The sequence below is a fragment of the Elgaria multicarinata genome, chromosome 5 (genome assembly GCF_023053635.1).
Source record: "Elgaria multicarinata webbii isolate HBS135686 ecotype San Diego chromosome 5, rElgMul1.1.pri, whole genome shotgun sequence".
NCBI lineage: Eukaryota > Metazoa > Chordata > Lepidosauria > Squamata > Anguidae > Elgaria > Elgaria multicarinata.
In genome coordinates, this window is record NC_086175.1 from 56138053 (window position 1) to 56161901 (window position 23849).

General features: G+C 40.5%; 1 protein-coding gene across 1 annotated transcript; it reads right to left on the reverse strand.

The window, feature by feature from the left end:
- Window positions 1–249: 249 nt before the first annotated feature.
- ASB9 (ankyrin repeat and SOCS box containing 9) lies at window positions 250–20665 on the reverse strand. Its single transcript, XM_063126398.1, has 7 exons — window positions 20152–20665; window positions 15532–15611; window positions 9801–9908; window positions 8893–9043; window positions 5893–6027; window positions 3548–3739; window positions 250–421 (listed from the first exon to the last, which is right to left on the reverse strand). Exons 1-7 carry the CDS (start codon window positions 20243–20245, stop codon window positions 297–299), a joined length of 885 nt encoding a protein of 294 aa, XP_062982468.1. The 5' UTR covers window positions 20246–20665; the 3' UTR covers window positions 250–296.
- Window positions 20666–23849: the final 3184 nt, after the last annotated feature.

Here is a 23849-nt window from a genome sequence, read left to right on the forward strand (position 1 = left end):
TGATTAGTACAACACTTTCTACTTTGAATGCCTCCCTGATGTAACTCTCCATCTCAAGATCAAGCTGAGCATTTTGATCAGTGGGACAATAGCATGTCCCCAGAACTAAAGTACTTTGGGGGCCTCATATTGTCACCAGCAACAATTCTGTGGAGCAGTCTGTGCAAAGAATGCATAGGCTTATAATTCTAGGAGACTGGACTCACGGTAATCCCTGCTTCGGTGCTTGCATTGTAAACTATACAAATATACATGGGTAAGAACACTTTAATAATCCAGCAGCGAATACAAAACACTTAAAGGTACAGAAGAAATCGTTTCAGCTCCTCTGGTAACAGAAGTTCACTTATTCTCTGTTGCTGTTTGGATCCCAAGTACCTTCGTATGCTCAGGCGGCATAACTGCATCAAGGCGAAGGGCCCTGAAGGGGAAAATACCAAAGAAATAAGCAAGAAATTATTGACTTAGTATCAGTTTTCCACAGGACTTAAACTGCTGCATAAAAAGGTCAGCTTTTACTTTCTGAAACTCAAAGGAGCTATGTTTAAGCAAAACAGCTTTGAGTTCTCAGCTCTCCCAAAAGCTTCAAGACACATTAAGGCTGGAAATTCTTGTGTTCAGCCATCCCAGTCTAGATATATTGTTAAATGTCAGCATCAAAATTACTGCATGGCACAAAAGTGGGGATGTGCGGTGGAGACAAAAACAAAGCAATTCTAACTGAATTATTAAAGCTTTTGCTAAATGGAAATTTACTTTGAAAAAACAAAAACCTAATCGTCTATTATTTTGCCATCAAAGAAGGATTCACCTCTCATTTGTATCAGTAGTTGTAGTTTCTCTCCGCTAATATAAAGTAGAGCAAAAAGACAACACGCACAATCCATATTGCAATGAGCTTCAAGCAGAGAGCAAGGCTATTACATAACAGTGGATTCATGCAAATAAGCCACATGCTACAGGGAAGACCAAATTCTCCTATGGTGGCACTCTCCAACACGAATGGGGGAAATTGCCTTCCCAGCTTTAAATGATACATAGACCCTGAGTGTGAGCACAGCATAAATTCTGAATCTTCCCAAGGAAATTAGAAAGAAATCATAATCATACTTATTTATATCACATATTTCAAGAGTTCAAATTGTTTAGCATGCATTAACTCAGTAATTATGGGCAGAATCCAACACTACTGCTGCAGGAATGGCCACTAGCACAATAGGAATCTAGCTGAAACTGCCACTTCCAGAATGGGACTAGTCATCTGAGTTCATAGAAGGGTAGTTTCAGCTAGTTTTCGGAGTTGTACTAGGAAGTGCTAGCTTCCTTTTGCATTAGCGGTCATTCCCATTAGTCCAACATGTTTAGCACTGGCATATTGCTAGCATTGGACACTATTTTATTCTCTCAATATTTTAACACTTAATTTTAACCTAAATTTAAATCTTACTGTTTTAACTCTGTATTTTAACCTTATATCAATTTTGCTGAGTGGTTTTATCCTGGTTGTGCTTTTTATACTGTATTTCGTAATTGTGCTTTTAACCTGTTGGTTGTTTTATTGTGGTTTTAATTTTTGTGAACCGCCCAGAGAGCTTCGGCTATTGGGCGGTATAAAAATGTAATAAATAAATAAATAAATAAAAATAAAATAAAATATCCAAGAAGTGCAACCAATATCCTATTGTTGCAGTTTCTGAAAGACCAGAGGAATGACAACCCATGCCCAAGACCCTATATGGAAAATAACAGTAGTAGTTGTTTACTTGTAAGCGTTTATTTGAATGCACGATCTGTATTGCGATAGAAAAAAAACAGAACTGCCATGCTGAAGTCCAAATCTCATTGTAATTGAACTGAACTGAGCACAGAAGTTCACAAATACCATTTCGCTCTTCTCAGCATATGTATATATATATATATATATATATATATATATATTGGCAAACTGTTGGATGAACTTATATATCTTACAAAGCTTTATAATAAAGGGTGGTTAATAGAGCTTTTAAAATCCTTTTGTCAGTGAGATTTGTGTTTATGGCCTGTAAAGCAATTCAGAAGAGTATAATAACAACATACAGAGAGCAAGAGGTAGGCTATATATAATATTTATTTATGCTTTGGAGATAAAATGTTACCAAACTGATATAACAACACTGGCTAAAATAATCTACTGTTGCATAATGGACCTTTATAACAAATATGTGGGTCGCTTCATATATGGCATCCACACTAATGCAAAAAAAAACCCCACTGTCATATTACACCACGTACAATGTGTATACCATTGTGTGTGAACATCCTCTATGCCTATTTTGGTGGGTGTACCTTTGTCAGGAATAAGTGTATACCAGCTGGAACCCACTACCAACCACAGCTTCACAATTGGTGTACATCCAGACAAAAAATTCACGTGTGCTTTACACATATAAGAATGTATATTCGCTGGAGTACAAGAAGTTTTACTTCTGCTTAGCACTTTCCACGGAATCCGTAATCTATGTCATGTTACAAAAATGAATAAATATGTGCATGGATAGCAACTATATTAATAATCAAGGCTTCAAAGTTAGAACATATAGACTAGGTTCAGATAACACGATAATCAATGGTAATTTAAATAGTTGACAGTTGGTTATTTAATCCATCATGGGTTATCATCTTGTGTGGTAGGAGTTTTTTTGGCCAAAATAACCAATGCAAATAACCAATGCTGTGCTGAGTTGGCTATTTGAACCACAATTGGTTTTTAGGTTGTGTGGAGGGTACCATTGGTTATTTCCTCAGCCACCATTGGTTATTTCCTCAGCCACAGAGTCGCAAGGCAAGAGCAGTCAAAGTGATGGCTGCTGCTGTAGTAAAGCCGGCAAGATAGATTTTCAGCAGCAGCATATCATTTTTAATTGTTTTAATCTTATGTAAACTGCCCAGAGAGCTTTAACTATGAGTTGGTATAGAAAAGTAAATAATAATAATAATAATAATAATAATAATAATAATAATAACAACAACAATAATAACAACAACAACAACAACGATTATAATAATGGCTGATGGGATACTGAGGTGGGAGAGAGGGCAGGGGATGAATGAGCAAACTCAGTGTGGACTAATATTCAACTCAATGTTGATCTAATCCACACCACAGTTGATTATTATCATGTTGTGTGGGAAGTACACCCTAGACAAACAACTGACGAGTTGATTATTACCCCTCCGTTGACTATCGTGTTGTCTGAACACAGCATTTGTTTCATTTCCTTCTGAGATTCAGATCCCATACAGATGTACCTGGATGTGTATCAGTCTCCATGTGTACTCCCATGATCTATTATAACTTCAAGACCACATGTAGCATCAATGGTCATAACTTACTGGAGATATTTGCAAAGGGTTTTATTTTAGCTCATCATAGCAAACATTGGCATTGGCGGAGTTAACAATGTCATGTGGCGGGTAGGGGTGGGGGTGGAAAGCAGTCCTTTCAATGTCTGCTTTGCATTCTTTGCATACTTTGATTCTGAATGAAACAAAGGTTAATGGGCACCTTCTCTCTGCAGAAATATCTGCTCTAGGCTGCTGTTTGGTGGAGCCAGCTCTGTTGGTTTTTTGCCATCAGCGTTCAAGGCCCTAGTGTTTGCTCCAAAGTCAATGAGCAAATGCACCATGTCCACATTGGAGGTTTGAGCAGCCATGTGGAGAGGGGAATCCAGACCTTTCCCACTATTTGCACTTGCGCCTGAAACAAAGAATACAAAATAGTTAAAACAAACATTCCCCATTTCCTTTGTTAGCTCTTGCCCACCTGAACACTCTGTATCAGTTTAAGGATCATTTCAGGATTGCACAGGGTGCTTCCAGGCGCAGGACTCAAAGCACAACCATATTTAGAAGGCACTGTGCAGCAATTCCATTTTTTCCTCCTTAATGAATTCTCCACGGTAATAAAATAGATGGAAGAAATGGTTGGAAAACATGGAAAGGTTATGAACAGAAGACAATGATGTCTTCCCACTCACACCCCCACCAATAAAATTCTGTGAATGAAGCAAGGCAATAGCACAATAAAAGCCTCATCTGAAAACAGCCACAATCTCTTCCTAAATAGAGAGATTAATTATTTTCATTTAAATGTAAAATAGCTTCAAGCATGTTTATGTACTGAGACTCACATCTAAGAAATCTTGGGAAATGAACTTGTGTGAAAGGACCCTAACAAAGAATTCCTAGCACCCTTATGCAGTACAGTTCCCATGATTCTTTGCAGGAAGCCTTGAGAGTTAAATAATTTTCAAACCATTTATTTCATTTCATTTCATATCTATACTGCCCAATAGCCAAAGCTCTCTGGTGGTTCACACACACACATACACACACACACACACAGAGAGAGAGAAAGAGAGAGAGCTCCATCACACCTGCACGATTGCCCTGGTTTACCCTCAAATTATTCATCCTCGTTTCCATAGCGTGTGAAAGCCTGATCAACTTACACCTTTGCGCTTTTACATTTCATTCATCTTTACACCTCTCCTCTCCTGTGCATGAGCCTATCGCTGTTCTTCTGTTAAGATGCACATCCCCGCCAGATCTCCTTCGTACCTCCCCCAACAGTTCATTGGTTGGTGGTAGTTGGACACCGCACTTGCCTTACATGGTTATCCCCTGTTGCCTAGGCAACGCCTGTTCCCCTCACCCTGCCTGGAGGCTTTGGAGCATGAACATACTGAAGTCAGATGCACGCTTACCTTTGAGTAAACACCATTGAACAGAGAGAGACTTACTTCTGAGTAAACAGAAGTAAGACCTCAGAAATAAGTATGGGGTTGCAGAGCACTTCTTTCCAGTTTGATGTTTTAAGATTTTAAAAAGAAAGCTTCTGAGTGACCACACTATTAAAATTCAGTTCTATATGTGTTTACTCAGAAGTAAGTCTCTCTCTGTTCAATGAGGTTTACTCAAAGGTAAGCCTGCATGTGATTTTAGTATGACTGGGATGTAAATGCAGTTGAAATCAATGGGATTTACTTTTGAGTAAGGGAACCAGCAGATCTGTAGTTTATGAATTTGAAGATGTACAGCTTCACATAATCAAAGCCATAGAAGATCAATCCTTTGATCCTTCGAACTTGTACACTACCAGGAAAAGGGTTTAAGAGGGAAAGTTTAAAAAATCATTTAAAAAAATCAAGGGATGAACCAATGTGATTCAAACTTGGCATGCTGAAAGCCCTCCTTAAGTGCTATCACTGTGCCAATTTTGATCTCTTTAACTTTAAAACTTACACAGATGTAAACATTTGTTTAATTTCCATTTAAAAAATCCCTTAAAATCAAGGGATGACCCGATCTGATTCAAACGTGATGTGGCTAAAGCCCTCCTTAAGAGCTATCACGGTGCCAATTTTGATCTCTTTATCTTTAAAAATGATGGTGCTGCTACAAGGAGGGTGCATTTTCCACATTTCTTTTAACGTGGCGTGGACTCACTGCCCCTCTTACATTGGAACCACCAACCTCCACTGCTCAAGTATTTGAAGACTGAGGTGTATGAACTTCAGAAGGCTGTGCTGGCAGACAATATTCACAACACATAAAGAACAAGTGAGACTTGCAACAAAATGTTGCAGTGTGGAGTGGTCGTATTTTGCATTTTCAGCAGCTACTTATGTCTTCTTTCACAATAACTGGGCATGCTCAGTCATAATTGGGCTGTTGCGGGTGGGTGGGTGTGTCCCTCACTGTAGGTTCCCCCCCCTCAAAATAATTTTTGGACTTCATAAAGTTGGGTTTCCCCCAAGCCTGCTGATACTTCGCTTTCAGCTACATAAGGATCCATACTCACAGAATAACTTAATTATTAATGTATAAGATGTAACATTTTTAAATTACCTGACTCAAGTAATTTTTTTGCACAGTCTATTTGTTGATTCTCGCATGCGACATAGAGTGGAGTACCAAGATGCTTTATGCTGTGATCAATATTGACTCCATGGGATACAAGGGATTCCACACACTTGGTATGACCTTTAAAGGATTACAAACAGTTAAAAACACAAGTGCTACACAATGGCACACACTCCCCCCCTCCCGAGTTAGCATTAGAGTAAAAGATTTACTACGAGAACGTGCAAAGCACACACACAAAAGTCTATAGAAAGGTTCAGAGACAAACTGTATGCCACAAAAAACACGAAGCCTTTTGGACAAAACAAATAAGACAATCAAACCTTCCATTAGATCAATATATGCATTAGGTGCGTATTCAATAAAATATAAATATATCAAGTTTTGATACTTGTAAACGAAAATGATATTTGATTTTTAATCATCTACTCAAATACTCGCCAACTGCAGACTGGTAAAGACCACCTTTCAAATGACTTCTGTTTCATCCCCTTTCCCCTCTAGCATTTGGAACTATTTGTCTGCCCAACCTTAACAAATTATTTTTTGGGGACAGAGGAGAGTTGTTTCTGCACAATGAATTCTCAATCCAGACAAGACTGAGATGCTGTTAGTAGGTGATTCCGCTGACAGGATGGGGGGTGTTCTACCGGTTCTGGATGGAATTGCACTCACCCTGAAGGAGCAGGTTCGTAGCTTGGGGGTTCTTTTAGATCCATCATTGTCACTTGAGGCTCAGGTGACCTCAGTGGCACGGAGTGCCTTCTACAAACTCTGGTTGGTGGCCCAGTTATGCCCCTATCTAGACAGGGATAACCTGGCTTCAGTTGTCCATGCTCTCGTAACCTCCAAGTTAGATTACTGCAATGCACTCTACGTAGGGCTGCCTTTGAAGATGGTTCGGAAGCTGCAGCTCGTGCAAAATGCAGCGGCCAGATTGATTTTGGGAACCAGAAGGTTCGACCATATAACACCTGCTTTGGTCCGCTTGCACTGGCTGCCTGTATGTTTCCGAGCCCAATTCAAGGTGCTGGTTTTGACCTATAAAGCCTTACAAGGCTTGGGACCACAATACCTGATGGAACGCCTCTCCCAACGTGAATATACCCGGTCACTACGTTCAACATCTAAGGTCCTCCTCCGGGTGCCTACTCCGAGAGAGGCTCGGAGTGTGGCAACGAGGGACAGGGCCTTTTCGGTGGTGGCCCCCAGACTATGGAATGATCTCCCTGACGAGGCTCGCCTGGCACCAACGCTGCTATCTTTCCGGCGCCAGGTTAAGACCTTCCTCTTTGCCCAGGCATATGGCGGCACATCTTAATTACCTATATGTTTAAGGTTTTTTTTAACAGTTTTTAATGCTTTATGTGTGTATGTTCTGTGTTTTAGAATTTTAAATTTTGTATACTTGTTTTAATCTTAATTTTAGAATTTCTGTAAACCGCCCAGAGAGCCCTGGCTATGGGAGCAGTATATAAGTGCAATAAATAAATAATTTTTTATCAACATTGTTTTCCACCATTATATCCTTTCCCAGGCATCTCTATATACAACAGGCTGGGACTGATCTCTTAAAAAGCCAGGGTTATAGAGGTTGCATTTGGCAATAACACTAAACATGGTTTAGCATTATGAAAACAAACCTATTCTTCCTCCTGCTTGCATCCTCCCCACACTTCTCCTCCAGCTTGGACATTGAGAGAAGATTAGAAGATTCCACTTCCATTTTAGATTAACCTTAGTTTTGCATGTCATCCAAACACTAAACTGTGATTAAATTTAACTAGGTTTGTGAAAATAAGCCATCTTACTAAACTATGGTTTAAAGCTGGCTAATTTGCACTAACTATACTTAAGGTTCCACTAACTATACTCCTCCAATTGGAGTCCACCAGGGAAAGAGCCTTCAGCGTGGTGGCCCCCCTCCTATGGAATTCCCTGCCTCTGGAGGTCAGGCAGTTGCCAACTTTGTATTCCTTTCGGCACCTCCTGAAAACGCCATTATTCCAGGAAGATTTTCCTTAATGTACATTTTGTTTCTTTTCCTTACTGTACATTTTGCTTCTTTTAAAATCTATTTTAAAGTGTTTTATTCTGTTTTTATCTTATTTTTATCTTATTTTATCTTGTACACTGCTCCAAAATTTTCAATGGGGAGCAGTATATAAATACTGTAAATAAATAAATAAATAAATAAGGTTAACTACAGTTTGTCCAGGCTCAGAAGACATGGGAAGCTGCACTTAGTCAAAACCAGAAGCAAACACTCCCAAACTCCCACTTGTGGCTACCCTGAAGGATGAGGGTGGAAAGAGAAGCACACAAGCCTGGGGAAGACTAGTTATTTTTCGTACTTTAGTATTTTATTTTATTGATTACTGGGGCCAAACAAGACAGTTGACAAAAAAAGCTCAGAACATAAAAATCGTAGCTTAATAAAAACATAGTAAAACAACATTAAAAAAGTAACTTTCTTTTAAAAGTCAAATTACAAAGATGTGACTTGACCACATTCCTGAATGGAGAGAGAGAGAGAGTGAATGAAGACTAGTTGCAGGTCCATGGGGTGGCATTGCAGAGTTTGGGAGCAATACAGGACAAAGCCCTTTCCTGCGAGCCCAACAAATTACACCCAAACCAACCCAGAGCATTAGGCTGAGATGCAGAAAATATAGACACAAATGCCATGTGGCAGGGAGTTCAAAGAATGGCCCTAGGGTTGTTCTAATGATATTTCAAACAATTGAGCACTGCGTAGACTGAGAATTGCTGTAAAAAGATAAATGCTAATAATCATGTCCAGCCTTAGGTACAGAGAAAGGGCATACGCAGAGAAAGGGCACCGTTTTTGGATTTGTGTACAGCCCATGCAGAGATTCCAAAGAGTTCCAGGGGGAAAAATGGACACATTTATAAATTAACTGCTGTCACGTTCCTATTTCTATTATTAACACGGAGTAAAGTCACACCCACTGACAGATTTACCTCTCTTAGCAGCTTCATGGATAGGTGATGCCAGGTCACACACTGAATGTGGACTGGCTCCATGTTGCAGTAACAGGTTCAAGCAGTCTACACTTCCACTGACACAAGCATTGAACAAAGGTGTGTTCCAGTCAATAGTAGCTGTGTTTACCTGAAAGGAAGAGAACCAGCAATGTCGCTTGGGGTAGGTGGTGGGTGGGGATTAAGCAGTGGAATGTTTTAATATAAGCCAATAGCCATGCAATGAAATATTTATTAGCTATCATACCTCAGTCATTTTACTGAGATAAATAATGTAAAGTTTTGGTCAATGAAAAAATGAGTGTATGCCACCAACTTTAGGGCAGGATCGACACTACTGCTTTATAACGGTTTATAATGTTTGACAACTGTTCAGGCCCAGGACACATTCTGTGTAGCATTTTCAAAACGTTTTCAGAGTGTTATATCCTGCTTGGTGTACATCTGGCCAGCAAGGTAGGACCCTGACTCTGTTTAGAATGCTAACGCTCAGCCTCAGGAAAGTAGTTAACAAAATGATCAGAGGCTGCTTTGCTCACTACAAAGTAATCACACACTGTTTCCACATAACCTAAGATCAAGGGGCATGGCTTTCAGAGAGATTTGATCTTTCTAGAAATGAATTGCTGCCGGCCACCAATTAGCTAAAACACCACCACAGATAGTGTTTGCAATTCCAGAATAATAATTGTAATTTGGGTTCTCAATGATTGTCCTGTTAGAGATCAGGAAGGATTTTTGCCCCCCATTTTAGGATGGCCAGCAATGCTGAGAAAGTGGGGGTCGTTCTCAGCATGGCTCACTTTCCTGAGCTGTCAGCTCCCCTTCTAACAAGGTGCATGTTTTTCTGGCCTGCGCCAAAATCCTGGGTGTTTTTCAATACTTACATGGGCCCCATGCTTTAGTAAAACACCTGCACAAGCAGAATGACCCCCTAAGCAGGCTTCGTGGAGAGGAGAGACACAGTCTGCTGTCATAAGATTCACACTTGTTCCCTGGTATAATAACAGAAATTGCAATTAGAGGGTGATCCAGGGAACACTTTTCAAATCGGAAATAACTGATGTTCTTAAAGCACTGGACCCACAATTGGCATTATTTATTTATTTATTTAAAATATGTATATACTGCCCTTTATGATCAAATCATGGTGTGGTAACCTAATCATTGTTGTTCTAGTATAGTAGTACAAGCCCCATTGAAGTGAAAGGCCACTGTCATATCGGGTTACCTTTTGGTTCACTCAAAGGTTACTCCAGAACTGAAACTGCTGAAGTGCGTATTTTCTTCAACAATGTTATCTTTGCAGGATGCAGATATATTTTCCTAAAACACTGTGCCTGAGGAACTGCATGAACTTGCTATGCACTAGACAGAGGACAGAAAATGGGATGACCGTTTCCAACTAGATTTGCTCTTTTTATTAGTATCCCTATTTTTTTTTTTAATGAGATGGAAAATGAGAAGAGACAGCAGCTCATATTTTGTTTTAACTTCTTAGGCACACTTACTAAGGAACATCCCCATTGAGCTCAATGGGACTTATGTCTGAGTACACGTGCCTACAATTGCACTGCTCAATATATTTACAAGTGTTTTCTGAAAAGGTCAGTAGAATAAAAGAAAGGTGTTTTGATTGGGAGAATCAAAGAAAGCCCTTCTTCAAAAATTGTATGCCTTTACAAAGGCTTGGAATGTTTTAGGTACCATCAGAAAAGCAGAAATTTTGAAATAAAACACAGGAACCATTTTTTTTCCTGAGAAAATCTATGTATGGAAACTCCACAGTAGCCAGTCTGGGACTATCCATGCTGCAAATGCATATTGGCTGCTTAACTTTACACTTTGCTTTGGAGTTTTCTTTATATTTTAAAGTATGTTAGTGGTATTCCAGAAGAACAGACAAGAGCAAGGACTCTAAATAAAAAGTTTTAAATCGTGTGACACAGCTTTATGATGGTTTCCCCCCCACCCCCAAGTAGCTCTGACGTGTTGCTGAGGTGGAGGAGGATCTGCTCTGTCCTTTAAAAAGGAAGCTGGTGTGATCTCCTCTAAGTTCTTCAAAATGGCATTAGCAGCCACTCAGTTATTTGGTTCTTTTGCTGCTTTACTCCTAGAACACTTTACTGAGATTGCCTATTTAACCTTATAGGCTTTTAATATACGTGCGTGTGTGTACGTTAGTGATGTTCCAGAAGAACAGACTTGCGCAACTTCAATAATAACAATGAAAATAATAATAATAATAATAATAATAATAATAATAATAATAATAATAATAATAATACACCACTGGCCATGGAAGTCAAAGAACAATGGCAACAGGAAAAGGTCACAATTATTCCATTAATCACAGCAACAAACTATACAGAAAACCTTCAGAAACTGGGCCTACCAAAATACATCCACACCAACATCCAGAAAGCAGTCTTAATTAAAACATGCTCAATTGTCAGGAAATTTCTGAATCTGTAAAAGACAGCCTGGCATGTTTGTCTAGAAAAACCGCCATGAGTGAGAAAGAGATGATGATGATGATGATGATGATGATGTGAGACAGCTTTGGGGAGGTGATGGGGGGCACTGAGAGTTTCTTTTTACAAAACAAGGAATCTGCTCAATCTTCTCTCAATTGCTCGCCAGGAGACCCCCACTTTCTAGCAGCCAAGTTTCTTGGGAAACCAAGTGGGAAGTCAGCAGACACAGGAGAATTGCATGATATATATATCTGAATTAAGGAATTGGGAAATTCTGCACTTCTGGTAAAAAATAAATAATTTCTTTCTTTTTTTTTTAAGAAACAAGGCATGATAAGGCATGTTACACTCACCAATGTGCATGCCCAGAATGCAGAAAAGGCACTGTGTGAGGGGTAGAGAACAATGGGAGAAGGAATGGGGGGACAGAGAAACGAGGCCTCAACACAGTCTGTCAGGGACTCCCCCTCCCCCCGTGTGTCTGTGAAACCCTGCTATGGCCACTGAGTAAAAGGGGCTTGGTGTGGATTGTGGGTTGCAAAACTGCAGGTGACAACGATACTGACAGTGCTGAGTTTAGGAACAAGCCAAGTAAGCCATGGCTTAGGACCTCTTATTATGAGAAGCCTCTAAATACGTAGGAGATAACTAAGATGATATCATTTGGGCTTAAATATGTTGGAAAGTCTGTCTTAGATAGAGAAAGTGTGGCAAGACAGTATTTAGTATTGGAGGCAATAAGCAGAAACTAGAGCCCCTTTAGAAAAAGTCCAAACCAATTTATTTTATTAGTGCTTTTATACCCATCTTCAGAGAAAGCTATCTAACTCTGTTTAACTACAAGCACCCCCTAAACACTGAGTGGTACCCTTTCATTACCCTTCCCAATAGAATGTAATACACTTTTTCTTTCTCTTTATTTTTATGTTATAGGGCCTCTGAATCTTGACATGGCTTAAGGCCTCAGCATGTCTTAATCAGGCCCTGGATACTGACTAACTCCCCACAAAGGGGGGGGGGGGGTTGCATGCAGAAAAAACAGCTCAAGATTCCACTATATCATTCAGCCATGCCATGGTTCCTTTTATAACGCCTACTCACAAGTGAATTTCATTTAACAAAGGTTCTTCCTAATGCAAACTGAAAACGTCCTGTTTACAGCTTTAGCCAGTTGCATTGCTTCCCATTGATCCGGGTTTGGAAGATTAGTGATAAATAGCCCCTGATCTGCCCCTTGAACAGCCCCTCAAAACTGCCCCAGTGTCCGTTAATTTTCTGTGGGAGCGGCGAAGCTTTAATTTCCTCTCATTATTTTTATCTCATTTTATTTCTTATATAATGAAGTAAAACTATGAAAACTGCAGTTTCACCATTAAAAAAATGAAAGGAAAGAAAATGAGAGGAAATGCTTCCCCACCCTTTCAGGAAGGGAAAGGGCCATTGTGGAAATTCAAGGGGCAAAAACAGAGGCTGTTCATCACTAATCCCCGGGCCCAGATGAAAAAGAAAGAATAAAATGGGCTAAACTTGCAAAGAGGAAGTGTACAATTTAAAGGCACAGGAGCCCTGAAAAGCCCTAATAGTGTTTTGGTGCTGAAATTGCATTTTATTATTACAAATCAAAGCAGAGTCTACACTAGAGCCTATTTTGTTTTCAGAGGCATTACTGTGTCAGTATTTGTTTCAAATGCAATTGCTATGATGTGGGGAGACATTAATGAATAGGGAGAATCATTCTCTGTTTTTATAACTCCATTCTATGCCACAGACCAGTGTACAATGTTGGAATAGCAAGGGAAGTGGGAGGTGTTGGCAAGACCATATAGACCATTTTGGGGAAACCCCTTTTTTCTCTGGTAAACACATCTGTACCTCTGCAGGAGGTTAACTGTGCAAAGTTGCTTCACTCGGGGCTCTTATAGTAGGGTGACCATATGGAAAGAAGGACAGGGCTCCTGCGTCTTTAAGTGTTGTATAGAAAAGGAAATTTCAGGCAGGTGTCATTTGAATGCATGCAGCACCTGGTGAAATTCCCGCTTCATCACAACAGTTCAAGCTGCAAGAGCCCTGCCCTCTTTTGTATCTGTATAATGATCTTACAGAAGGCTGTGCACAAACCTCCTTAGACACCCTGTCCTCCTCACGTGCACCCCCCCCCCCAGATTCCCCTTCTGTCGTATTTTCTCCCTTTCTTCTCTCTCTCTTCAATCTCTTTGAGTTTTGGAGCTATTTTCCCTTTCCAGGCACCTTGCTCTCCTTTACTGCAGCTTTGCAGCAGCGGAAGCTATTCTTGGCTTTTAATGCAGAAAAGGTTTTTGTTTTGTTTTTACTATTCCCTTTCCCCAAAATTCACTGTGTTTTCCCCTCTCCCCTTCCACCAAAAAGCATTCGCCAACCCTCCATTAAACCAACAGGAAAGACAATGCCCCCCTCTGCCCTGATACCCCAATTGTCATGTCTCAAGCACACTTCTTTCCTCTTCCCTTCCTTGGTGCCCTTCATTCCCACTTATTTTGGAGTAAGGTAGGATCTACACTACTGCTTTATAGTGGTATTGAAGTGCACTGATGACTGTTGGGGCCCATGACGCATCTACACCAAGCAGGATATTACACTATGAAAAGCGGTATGAAAGCAGTATATATGGCATATGGCATGAGCCCCAACAGTTCTCAGTGCGCTTCAATACTGCTATAAATCAGTCGTGTAGATCCTGCCTCCATATACTGCTTTCATACCACTTTTTTGATGGAGGGAAATTAAAGAGAGAAGGGGGTAATTGGAAAAGCTTGAACTGATATTCCAAACTTTATTTCTTTCAAAGCTTGATTCAGTTCTCCATTTGAATTATCACACCAAACCACCGACACAGACATTATAGCAATTGTGCACAGCTATACAAATGCAGTTCTTCAGCGAAAATAAAAGAAACAGTTTACAGTTATTCACAGCTGCTTAGCTGTGTAGGTGCACATTTAATAATAATAATAATAATAATAATGGCTGACCATCCAGCCTAGTCAATAGCAGTCAGAAAATGAAGGACAGACTCCCTATTTCTAGGCCATAGAGCCACTCTTCCTTCCCCTTCCCAAGGTGAAATGTGAAGGCAGAGAAGAAAAGATATCAAACTGGTTCTACAGGCTGAAGTGCACCCACTAATACCAGTCATAATTGTGTATCACTTGTCCACACTGAAGTCACTAGTGCAGGTACACTGCAATAAACAAAAATCTGTCATAAACTGGTTCTACAAAATACCACAATGTAGATTCAGAAATCACAGGAAGACCTCAGGTTAGTGTGTGTGGTATGTGAGGGAGCTAGATGTTGCAGTAATAGGGGGTAAACTAGTGAAGAATGATCCAGGTCTGAAAAAAAACAAAAAGTTGGCAGGCCCCAACTTTGTATTCCTTTCGGCGCCTCCTGAAAATGTTATTATTCCAGGAAGCTTTTCCTTAATGACCAGCCAGGGTTCACGGTTTACTGTACATTTTGCTTCTTTTAAAATCTATTTTGAAGTGTTTTATTCTGTTTTTATTTTATTTTATCTGTACACCACTCTGAAATTTTCAGCAGGGATCGGTGTATAAATATTGTAAATAAATTAAAAAAACACCATGAGAACATTGCTCAGAAAACATTGGAATGCAACGGGCTAACAACTATTTTAAGTGGATGTTTCTAAAAAGTGAACACAGGATGGCAAAAAAGGTCCTACTGTGGAAGCACCCCAGAAGTCATTCTCTTCCTTTTGCCTTCAGCACAGCACTCTTAACAGGATTCATACATACTTTTATGTCCCATGTGTATATTCAGTAGCAACATGTGGCTTCCAGAAAACCTATGTGAAAACCTTGTTGTCAGTGGACCTATTCAGAAGCGAGGCATATAGTCAGCATTCTGCCCTCAAAGAACAGAAAGCGCGCATTCTCTTCCACATTCCAACTTTTACCTCAACTCATGTAGAAATTTTCGTTTGCTAGGTTATCTTTCTTTGAAGATATTGCATTATATTTTTCCTTGAGGTCAAAGCACATGTCAACCCTTGCTACCTTACCACATAAAATGGAGTGTGCCTTCAGCGAAAAGCTTAACAAACAAGGCAAACAGAATGTTTATCTCCCTAATACTGCAATACCTGATTGATGAGTTTCTTCAGAGCAAGTAGTCGCCCATGAATGGAAGCATCATGTAAAGGAGACCAGTCAGAAACAAGATCTGCATGAAGAAGGAAAAACAAGGTTTGGGAAGAAGAATGTAATTAAATTAGGTTATCTACTCTTGGGTTTTGGAAAGTAGCTCAGTAAATCTCTCACCGACTAATAGGATTCTTAAAGGTTACAGATATCTGCGTGTTTAAATGTGATGACTTCATTCCTTTATCCATAAGGAAAAGCAATTGTGTTTTATTACCTGACCTGTCAACCTTATCTCAAGCCAATGGAATTCAAGAAAAGGCCAAAATACAGAAAAAAGTTTTAAAGTCACTCATAGCATTGTCTGCCAAGGTCAGCTCTACCATTAGGAAGAGTGAGGCAGCTGCCTTGGGCAGCTGATTTGGGGTATCATAAAAGGGCAGCAAATTGTTAGTTATTTAATTTATTACTATTGTATTTTTACTCCCAGGGAGAGGCGCTTGTGGGATTTTCTGCCTCAGGTACCAAAATAACTTGGCCAGCTTTGGGTACTATGCACTTTGACTTGGGGTGGGTGGGTGTCATTTGCTGTTCTGCCTCAGACAGCGTGGACTAGCCTTGTTGTGTGCCTTTTGCCATGGTCCTCCCATACCTAGGACAGTCAGTCCAGTCAGGGTTCCCCCTTCCCCGCCATACACTTGATGGCCCTATTCAGACAACACACTAAGCCATGGTAGTTAAGGATTTTGAGCTAAACACAATGGCTTAGCATGTCGTGTGAACCATAACTTAGTGTGTTGTGTGAACCATTCCTAACCATGGTGGCTACAGAACCATGGTTTAAACATGCTCACTAACCATTTGCTGCAAAAAGGTGAGAAGCCTAACCATGACTTAGCGTGTTGTCTGAACAGGACAATAGGCACAATCCAGCCAAAGTCTCATTGCTTTCAATGAAAGAATGGAATAAAATTACTGGAACTTATTGAATGTTGAGAAATTTTACCCATGGCCTTGATGTATAGGTTATGCAAAGGAGGCAACGCCCAGACTTTTGTGCTCCCTAACATCACAGGTAGGATCTTGAATGTGAACAGGTTACTAGGTAAATAAGTTCCCATGAGTAAGCCCCCATCCACAGTTTGTCCATCATAAAAAAGTGAGTGGGTGGATTGCACCAGTAGGGCTTCTCTCTTTTCAACATTGCAGAAATTTGGCCCTTCCTCACTGTCCCCTCCCAAAAACCTCTGGTTCAGAACCATGTCATCTCTCAGCCAGACTACTACAATCTTCTCCTCTCTGGTCTTTCATTGTCTCATTTTGTCCTCTCATAATTATCTAGCACTCTGCTGTCAAAATCACTTAGCTCTATTGTCACTCTGATCATTAGATAACACCCTTTAAATCCCTACAGTCCACTCCTGGATCCAGCACATGCTCCTAGTCTTTACCTTCAAAGCCCTCCACGGCCATGGGTTTCGCATCTCTCCCCTTATATCATGATGCATCCCTGCCTGTGACCTTTGCTCCTACAGCTACACCATCTGAAGATCTCCTGCTCCCTCAAATGCTTCCACTCTTCCTCCTGTGCTGCTCTGTATGCTTGGAGCTGCCTCCCAGAACATCTGTAAGATGCCACATTCTCTTACTTTACTCAAATTCTCCTTCAAAAGCCATCATTTCCATGAACCCTTTGTCATAACCCCCTAGTTACCATGCCCTACTGCAGCTTTCCTTAACCTCAGATGTTTTGGACTACAATCCCCAGGATTCCTGAGCACTGGCTGTACAGACTGGGGCAAATAAGAGTTGTGGAAGCTGCCTTGCTGTAACTCCACCTGTAACAAAACCCAAGCACATGCAACTAAAACACTGTGCATATTGCTTCCTTGTTCACCTTTGCCTCCCCTTCCTCTGCTGTTTCAACTGTGTTTGAACTTTGGATAGTCAGTTCCTCAGGGCAGAGACCTGTCCTCTTAAACTCTGTAAAGTGGCATGCACACTGATGGCTCTCTACACATCATCATCATCATCATCATCATCATCATCATCATCATCATCAATACATATCATACTGAAATCACATTCAAAATGTACAGAAGGGAAGGTCCAGATGGTGATAATGAGTGATTTTCTGCTCAATTTGACAACGAAGATGGAAAACTGCAGAACGTATCTGCTACAGGGAACTCCTTTTTCCATGTTTTGTCAGAGATAATTAACCAAACAGCTGAACAAATACAAATCAGCAGTGAGGACCCATTGGAAATACTCATCAGCAAAACTGACAGTATTGCCCCAACTTTTCCCTGGGAAAGAATTAAAACAACCACTCAGTCACTTGTTCCTTCAACCATTTCAATATACTTTTTTTGAATTATGGACTAATCTGGATCATGTAGCCTAATCTTTTAAGGATAAAATGGAACTTGCCTTAGTTAAGGAGAGTTACACTAAGGGATCTCTTGGCCACTTGCCCAGTTCAATGTTTTGTTTTGTTTTTGATATTTATGGCCTATATCTAAATCTTCATTTCCAGCATAACCATAGAATTTTATACCAAGTTCCTCCTTGCCGATAGAAACCCCTCAGTTACCTATAAGGTTGCTAAATTCTGCCACTTGGCTATGAGGACACGTCATAACCTATTAACCTCAGAGGACTGTTAAATCTCTGGGAGATGGGAACTAAGGATCTGTACTACTTTGTATGGTTGTTGTTGCTGAATTAATGTTGTGCTAGTCTTGGACCGTAATAAAGTGATTGAACATTGAACACCAAATTAATGTTATTTTTAAAATTATGCCTGACTAATTAATACCTACAGGGATCATCATGATCCATCATGATCCATCCCATGATCCATCCCTTGAGCTATATCTAACCACCTGAGAGATAACACCTTGTTCCAGTTTCCAACCCAAGAGACAGAGGTGTTGATGGGTATCAGTTATGGGTATAGGACTTCCAGAAGTCCATTTTTTTGGATGGTGCTGGGATCCAGGCCATCATTCTGTACCCTCTTCTCAAAGTGGTCCTCCAGAAAACTGGTCAATGCCATGAACAAACACTGAGGACGCCGCTCACTTGTTGTGTTTGCTACATAGTTTTATGCAAATGATCAGAGTGAGGAAAGTGCAAACACAAAATGGGTCTGTGTGCAGAGTCAAACTGTCCAAAGGTTTGAATACTATTTAAACACAACTATTAGACCAATATCACCACTGGCTAAAAGAACAGACATAGTGCTAACACCAGCTCAGTCCAAAACCATTCAAAGTCAAACTTCTCTTCTCTTCATTTCTTAACTTATTTTTTTATGTTTGTTTAACTTGGGGTTTTCACTTGCATATCAGGGTTGCAGGGCTGGGGATTTAATGTTAGTAAGTCCCAGGATATCCTTTCAACATTCCTTAAGTCCTCAAAGTCAGCACTTTGTTTTTAAAATCCTGAAAGGTAATCCTATGTTACACTGTACTCCTTGTCAGTGCCTCTGAGTCTTATCCAGGTAGAATCACCATCTCTCCATCAGATTAACGGGAAGTCAAGAGGAAAATGCAAGTAGTCTTTTGCCTCTAAGGATTTCTTCTTCCATGGCAAAATGACAGGAGCAAATTTCTTTGGTTATGCACTGTATTGCTAGAACTACTGGAGGCCCTAAGGGAACCTTGAAATCTTGTTGTGCCATCTTCTCAGTGACTATGCAAAATCTTTGCTAGGGCTGAAGAAACTAAGAGAAGTAAGTACTTTTTGTGGGTAGATAAAGGGAAGATGGGTGTTTCCAAATTGCAATAGTCCCGCACCAACTGAAGCCAGGCATGGATTCCTGGTGCATGTCCAGCGAGTGACTTTAATTATTTGGAGACGAAAGTTTTCCACGTCACTGTTATTCTTCCCCACAGGGATTTTTGGTGTGATTGCGACCAACATGCCTGCCACTGTGAATTGTAAATCAGTCCTCAGAAAACATAACAGGCAATGTGCAGCGGTGGATAAAGAGGGATACCTAGGTTCAACGCCTCCCTCAGCAAAGTTCCCACATTAAATCAACAGTTAAAACAAATCCCTTATTGTCTACTTGGAAAGAAAACATTCTTTTATCAGGCATGCCAACTGTTCTTTCAAAAATAACTCCTCAAAACAACAGCAACACAACCCCTGAATAATGTGGTCTGTACAGCTATGCCAATTAGCTCAAACTAGACTTCCTCTCATCTGGTGGCAATTCTACAAAACAATTCATGACTCAGACAGATAACACCTTACTTCGCTATTCTCTCTGGCTTTTAACTATCTCTGCACTGTTAGTTTTATTGTGTAGCTCACTCATTTAGAGATAATCCTATTGGTGTTTACTCAAAAGTAAGTCCCATTGACTACAACGGCACTTACTCTCAAATAAGAGTGATTAGGATTTCAGCCTCATTATTACTATGCTGCATTTTATTGTTTTTAATCTGAATTGTAAACAACCCTGGGATATATATTATGAAGAGCAGTATGGAATGTTCTAAATAAATAAATACTGGGAACTCTCATTGCATATTCTCTGTGGTCCTTTCCACCTCCACTGTGAAAGATTCTCTCCCCTTCGCTTTTGTAGATACAACAATATTACTTACCACCCATCAATGGATTTGATAGGTATGTTGGATGAGACTGGCTTACTGATCCTTGGGATATGCTGGCCTTCACATTTTCTCCTTCCACATCCATTGCAACACTGGACAGTCTGAATACTGTTATTTCACTTCACAGTTGAGATCATGAGAGTTCAAATTCCATCTTGCCTGCTTAAAAAAAACAAACCTACGTTCCATGAGTCATGTATTAAGAAGTCTGTGTGCAAGTCAAGAACACTTTGCACAAGAGTGGGACTTCAGTGCCAACCACAAGTCCACCATAATCTAAAAAACCTTGGCATTCCAGTTTAACAGAACACCTCTTCATTGACCGAGTAAAAAAGTACAAGATGATTTCAGGCACACAGAACAAAGTGAGGGATGTGGCTGATGTCATATCCTTTCCAGAACCATGTCCAATCAGCAAGCCTGCCTTCTGTTTTTATAAGAAAGGAACTTCTCAGTTGCCAAAAACACAAGGCAGAAAGAGCCAGTTTAACTAGCTCAGCAAACTCTGCCTTCAGGGGATTTATAACAGAGAGAGGGGGAGGGAGGGAGGGAGAGAAAGCGAGACTTTAGCACTGTCTGTTTTGCCTTTATCACAAGGCACACATTAAGTTGTTTTCATCAGCGACATTCGAAAACAGCGTGACGACGGAATCCTTTTCGCATAGACGTGGTCACCCACATATAGCACGAGAATATTGAAACCACATGTTCAGAAAGCAGTGTTTTCAACTAGTCTGTTATATGGCTTATGGCAGAATTCCCTCCAGAGATGTTGGACTACAGGCTTGCTGCTGCTGCTGGTAACGGTTTTACCAAAATATGAAACATTCTCCATATTTGGGACAAAAAGAAGCTGAGAATTTAAAAAATGGATGTGGGAGAAGCCAAAAGAGACAGATGTGTCCATCCAGACCCAGGGCTTTGGGGACTTTTCTCTTAAAAGTCTGGGTTTGAATTCAACCATGTAAGGGCTGCCCCTCTTTTTTTCTGACAGGCTCCTCATCCAGTTACATGGCAGGCAGGCACATCATGGTCCTCCCCAGAGTGCAAATAGATGTACCTGTCGAATTTGGCTACGGTGGATGGGTGAGATTTTAGTTTCAGCCCGTTTTTGATAAGAACTTCCCAAAATTTGCTAAGTTCTTCATATTCAGCGGAGAAAGGACCTGAGACTGAAACAATTCAAACGCAGGAGAAAGTGAAACTGACAGCCTCGCTCATCCCTACATACTTTGAATGTTTTTGGCTGGACACAAATGATCAGTCTCTTGCAGGATTATTAAATGTATGCCCCTTTGCACAGAAATCACTAGCAACTCCCTAACTATAATGAAAAGAAAACAGAGAGAGAGAAGAAGCAGCCGCTCGTGACCTTGACCCACGGCTGGCCGAGACATGAGAAAAAGATAAGGATGGCCACCCTACAGCTCTGGAAAGATGCAGGGGATACTATGATGACATTGTCTTCTTCTGCGAATAGACTTTTGATTGAACTACATGTATTTTCTTCCACAGTTCCACCTTTCTCTGCAACACAGATGCTAATAACAAATAAAACAACAAAACACAGCATCATAACACTACAAGAACAATTGTGTTTTATTTATTTATTTTAAAAAGTAACAGGTGTGGGGAGGGGGCAATTTTTGCCAGATCAGCAGTGCACAGGAAGGATTAAATTTAATCAGCTTCCTCCCATTTTCCGGAGGGTAACTGTCCATTGCAGCCAAAACAACAAAGAGTCAATCAATCAAGTTTATTGTACTGGCCAAAGGCCCTGACAAATACACCAAAAGGGGAGCATCCATTCAGATATACAATAATACAGTAATACAAAGCCTGGAGAAAAAAAAGACATATATCACTTAAAATTTACCATACCTACATATCAAGGTTCAATCATCTGTGGAAAGGCTGTCTAATATATTTTTATATTTATAGGTTAGCTTTCTTCAATCAAGGCATAACTTAGCAGTTTAGGTATAATCCCTAGGGTGGTTATAGCACCTGATTATATCAAGTGATCCCCTTTGCAGTCTACTCCTATTTTGCGCTGCTGTCGCAAAAGTAGCGACTTTGAGTGTATTTGCTTTATTATAGCCTGCTAACAGGTCACAGATTATATCATATTAATGATGAACACATTTATTCTGGTATAAGCTTTTGTGGACTATTGTTCACTTCATCAGCTATACATGGAGTATTATGGAGAGTTTCAGGTTTTTTATACAGTACTCCATGCATCTGACGAAGTGGACTGTTATCCATGAACATAAATTTTCTAGTCTTTCAAGTGCCACAAGACTCTTTTTGAGCTCCATCACACCAGTGTTTTAACGCACTCTCAACACGTCTGGTATCTGGTTTGGCAGCACGGGACTCATATGACGTTGTCCCTGTTCTGCACCCATCTCACCTCTTTTCCTCCGTTTTGCATATTATATTGGTGAGGGGAAACTCTGGATTATTTTCCCCAAGTGGATTTAATGCGCCCTTAAGCCTCCGTATATTGCTGTCCTCTCGCTTTTTCCTTTGTTGGGGGCTTGTGCTTTGAATGGAGTCTTGCTGACCAAAGGGGAGGGTGGGTTCTCCGTTTCCAGCACGCCGTGTCAAATGAACGGACTTATGCTTTGTCGGTTGAATGGACTTTTTACTGCTCCAACTCCACCCTCATTGCCCACAGAAACAGAGCCCAGCCAATGAAAGATTAAATCAGTAAATTGCTAGACAACAAAGCCAGAGCGAGGGGGGAAGAAGCCCATGGCCAACAGATAAACACAACCAATGAACTGGAGGCAGAAGCGGAAGGGGCAGGGTAGAGTAGAAGAGCAAACATGCAAAAGGGAGGTTTCACAGTACAGCGCAATACCACAAAGCCATGTGAAAAGGAACATTACCTTGACACGCTTATGAAACAGAGGTAAAAAACATGGAGGGAAGCCGGGGGGGGGGGGGGATAGGTTTGATGGAACCCTTTGATTCTTTCACTTCCTCCCATGCTGCAGTCCTGCTAAAAATCACCCCTTCATTGGCTCAAAGTGAGGCTTCCATTTCAGGACTAATAGCAAGTATTGGGTGTGGGTCGGTGTGATTTTCCTGGAATTTTCTTCCACAAGGTGAGGTTATGGATGACTTTAAAGGGGATAAAACAAATTTATGGAGAATAAAGCTATCTGTGGCTGCTGTCATGTCTATGCATTACCTCTCGTATCAGTCAGTCTGCCTCTGTACGCCAACTGGTTTGGGTCCAGGTTACCTGCGGGATTGCCTTCTCCCATACAAACTGCCCCGCACACTCAGGTCCTCTGGGGAGAATTTACTTCAGTCAGTCAAGACTAGGCTGACATCAGTTTCCCAGAGGACCTTTTCTTCTGTCGCCCCGGATTATGGAACGGCCTGCTGGAGGAGATTCGTAATATTAACTTTCTCTGTGATTTTAAGGCAGCTTTGAAGACAAGCCTTTTCCGGCAGGCCTACCCAGATTAATGTAAAATCAAGAATTTTTAAAATGTGTTGATTCCTGTACTAATGATGTTCCCCGCCTCGATCCAAAGGGAGAGGCAGGTAAGAAAAATTATTATTATTATTATTAATTATTATTATTATTATTATTATTATTATTATTATTATTATTATTATTATCTTCTGGAGAACATGAGTATAAGAGTGTTACTGCATTCCTGTTGTGG

Bases quoted from the DNA above. Each gene is read 5' to 3' on its own strand.
- ASB9 (XM_063126398.1), bottom strand. From the start codon at position 20,245: ATGGATGTGGAAGGAGAAAATGTGAAGGCCAGCATATCCCAAGGATCA. The intron at 15,612-20,151 runs GTAAGTAATATT...TTCTTCATGCAG, and splicing joins ATCAAATCCATTGATGGGTG to ATCTTGTTTCTGACTGGTCT. The intron at 9,909-15,531 runs GTATTGCAGTAT...TTATTATACCAG, and splicing joins TGAAGAAACTCATCAATCAG to GGAACAAGTGTGAATCTTAT.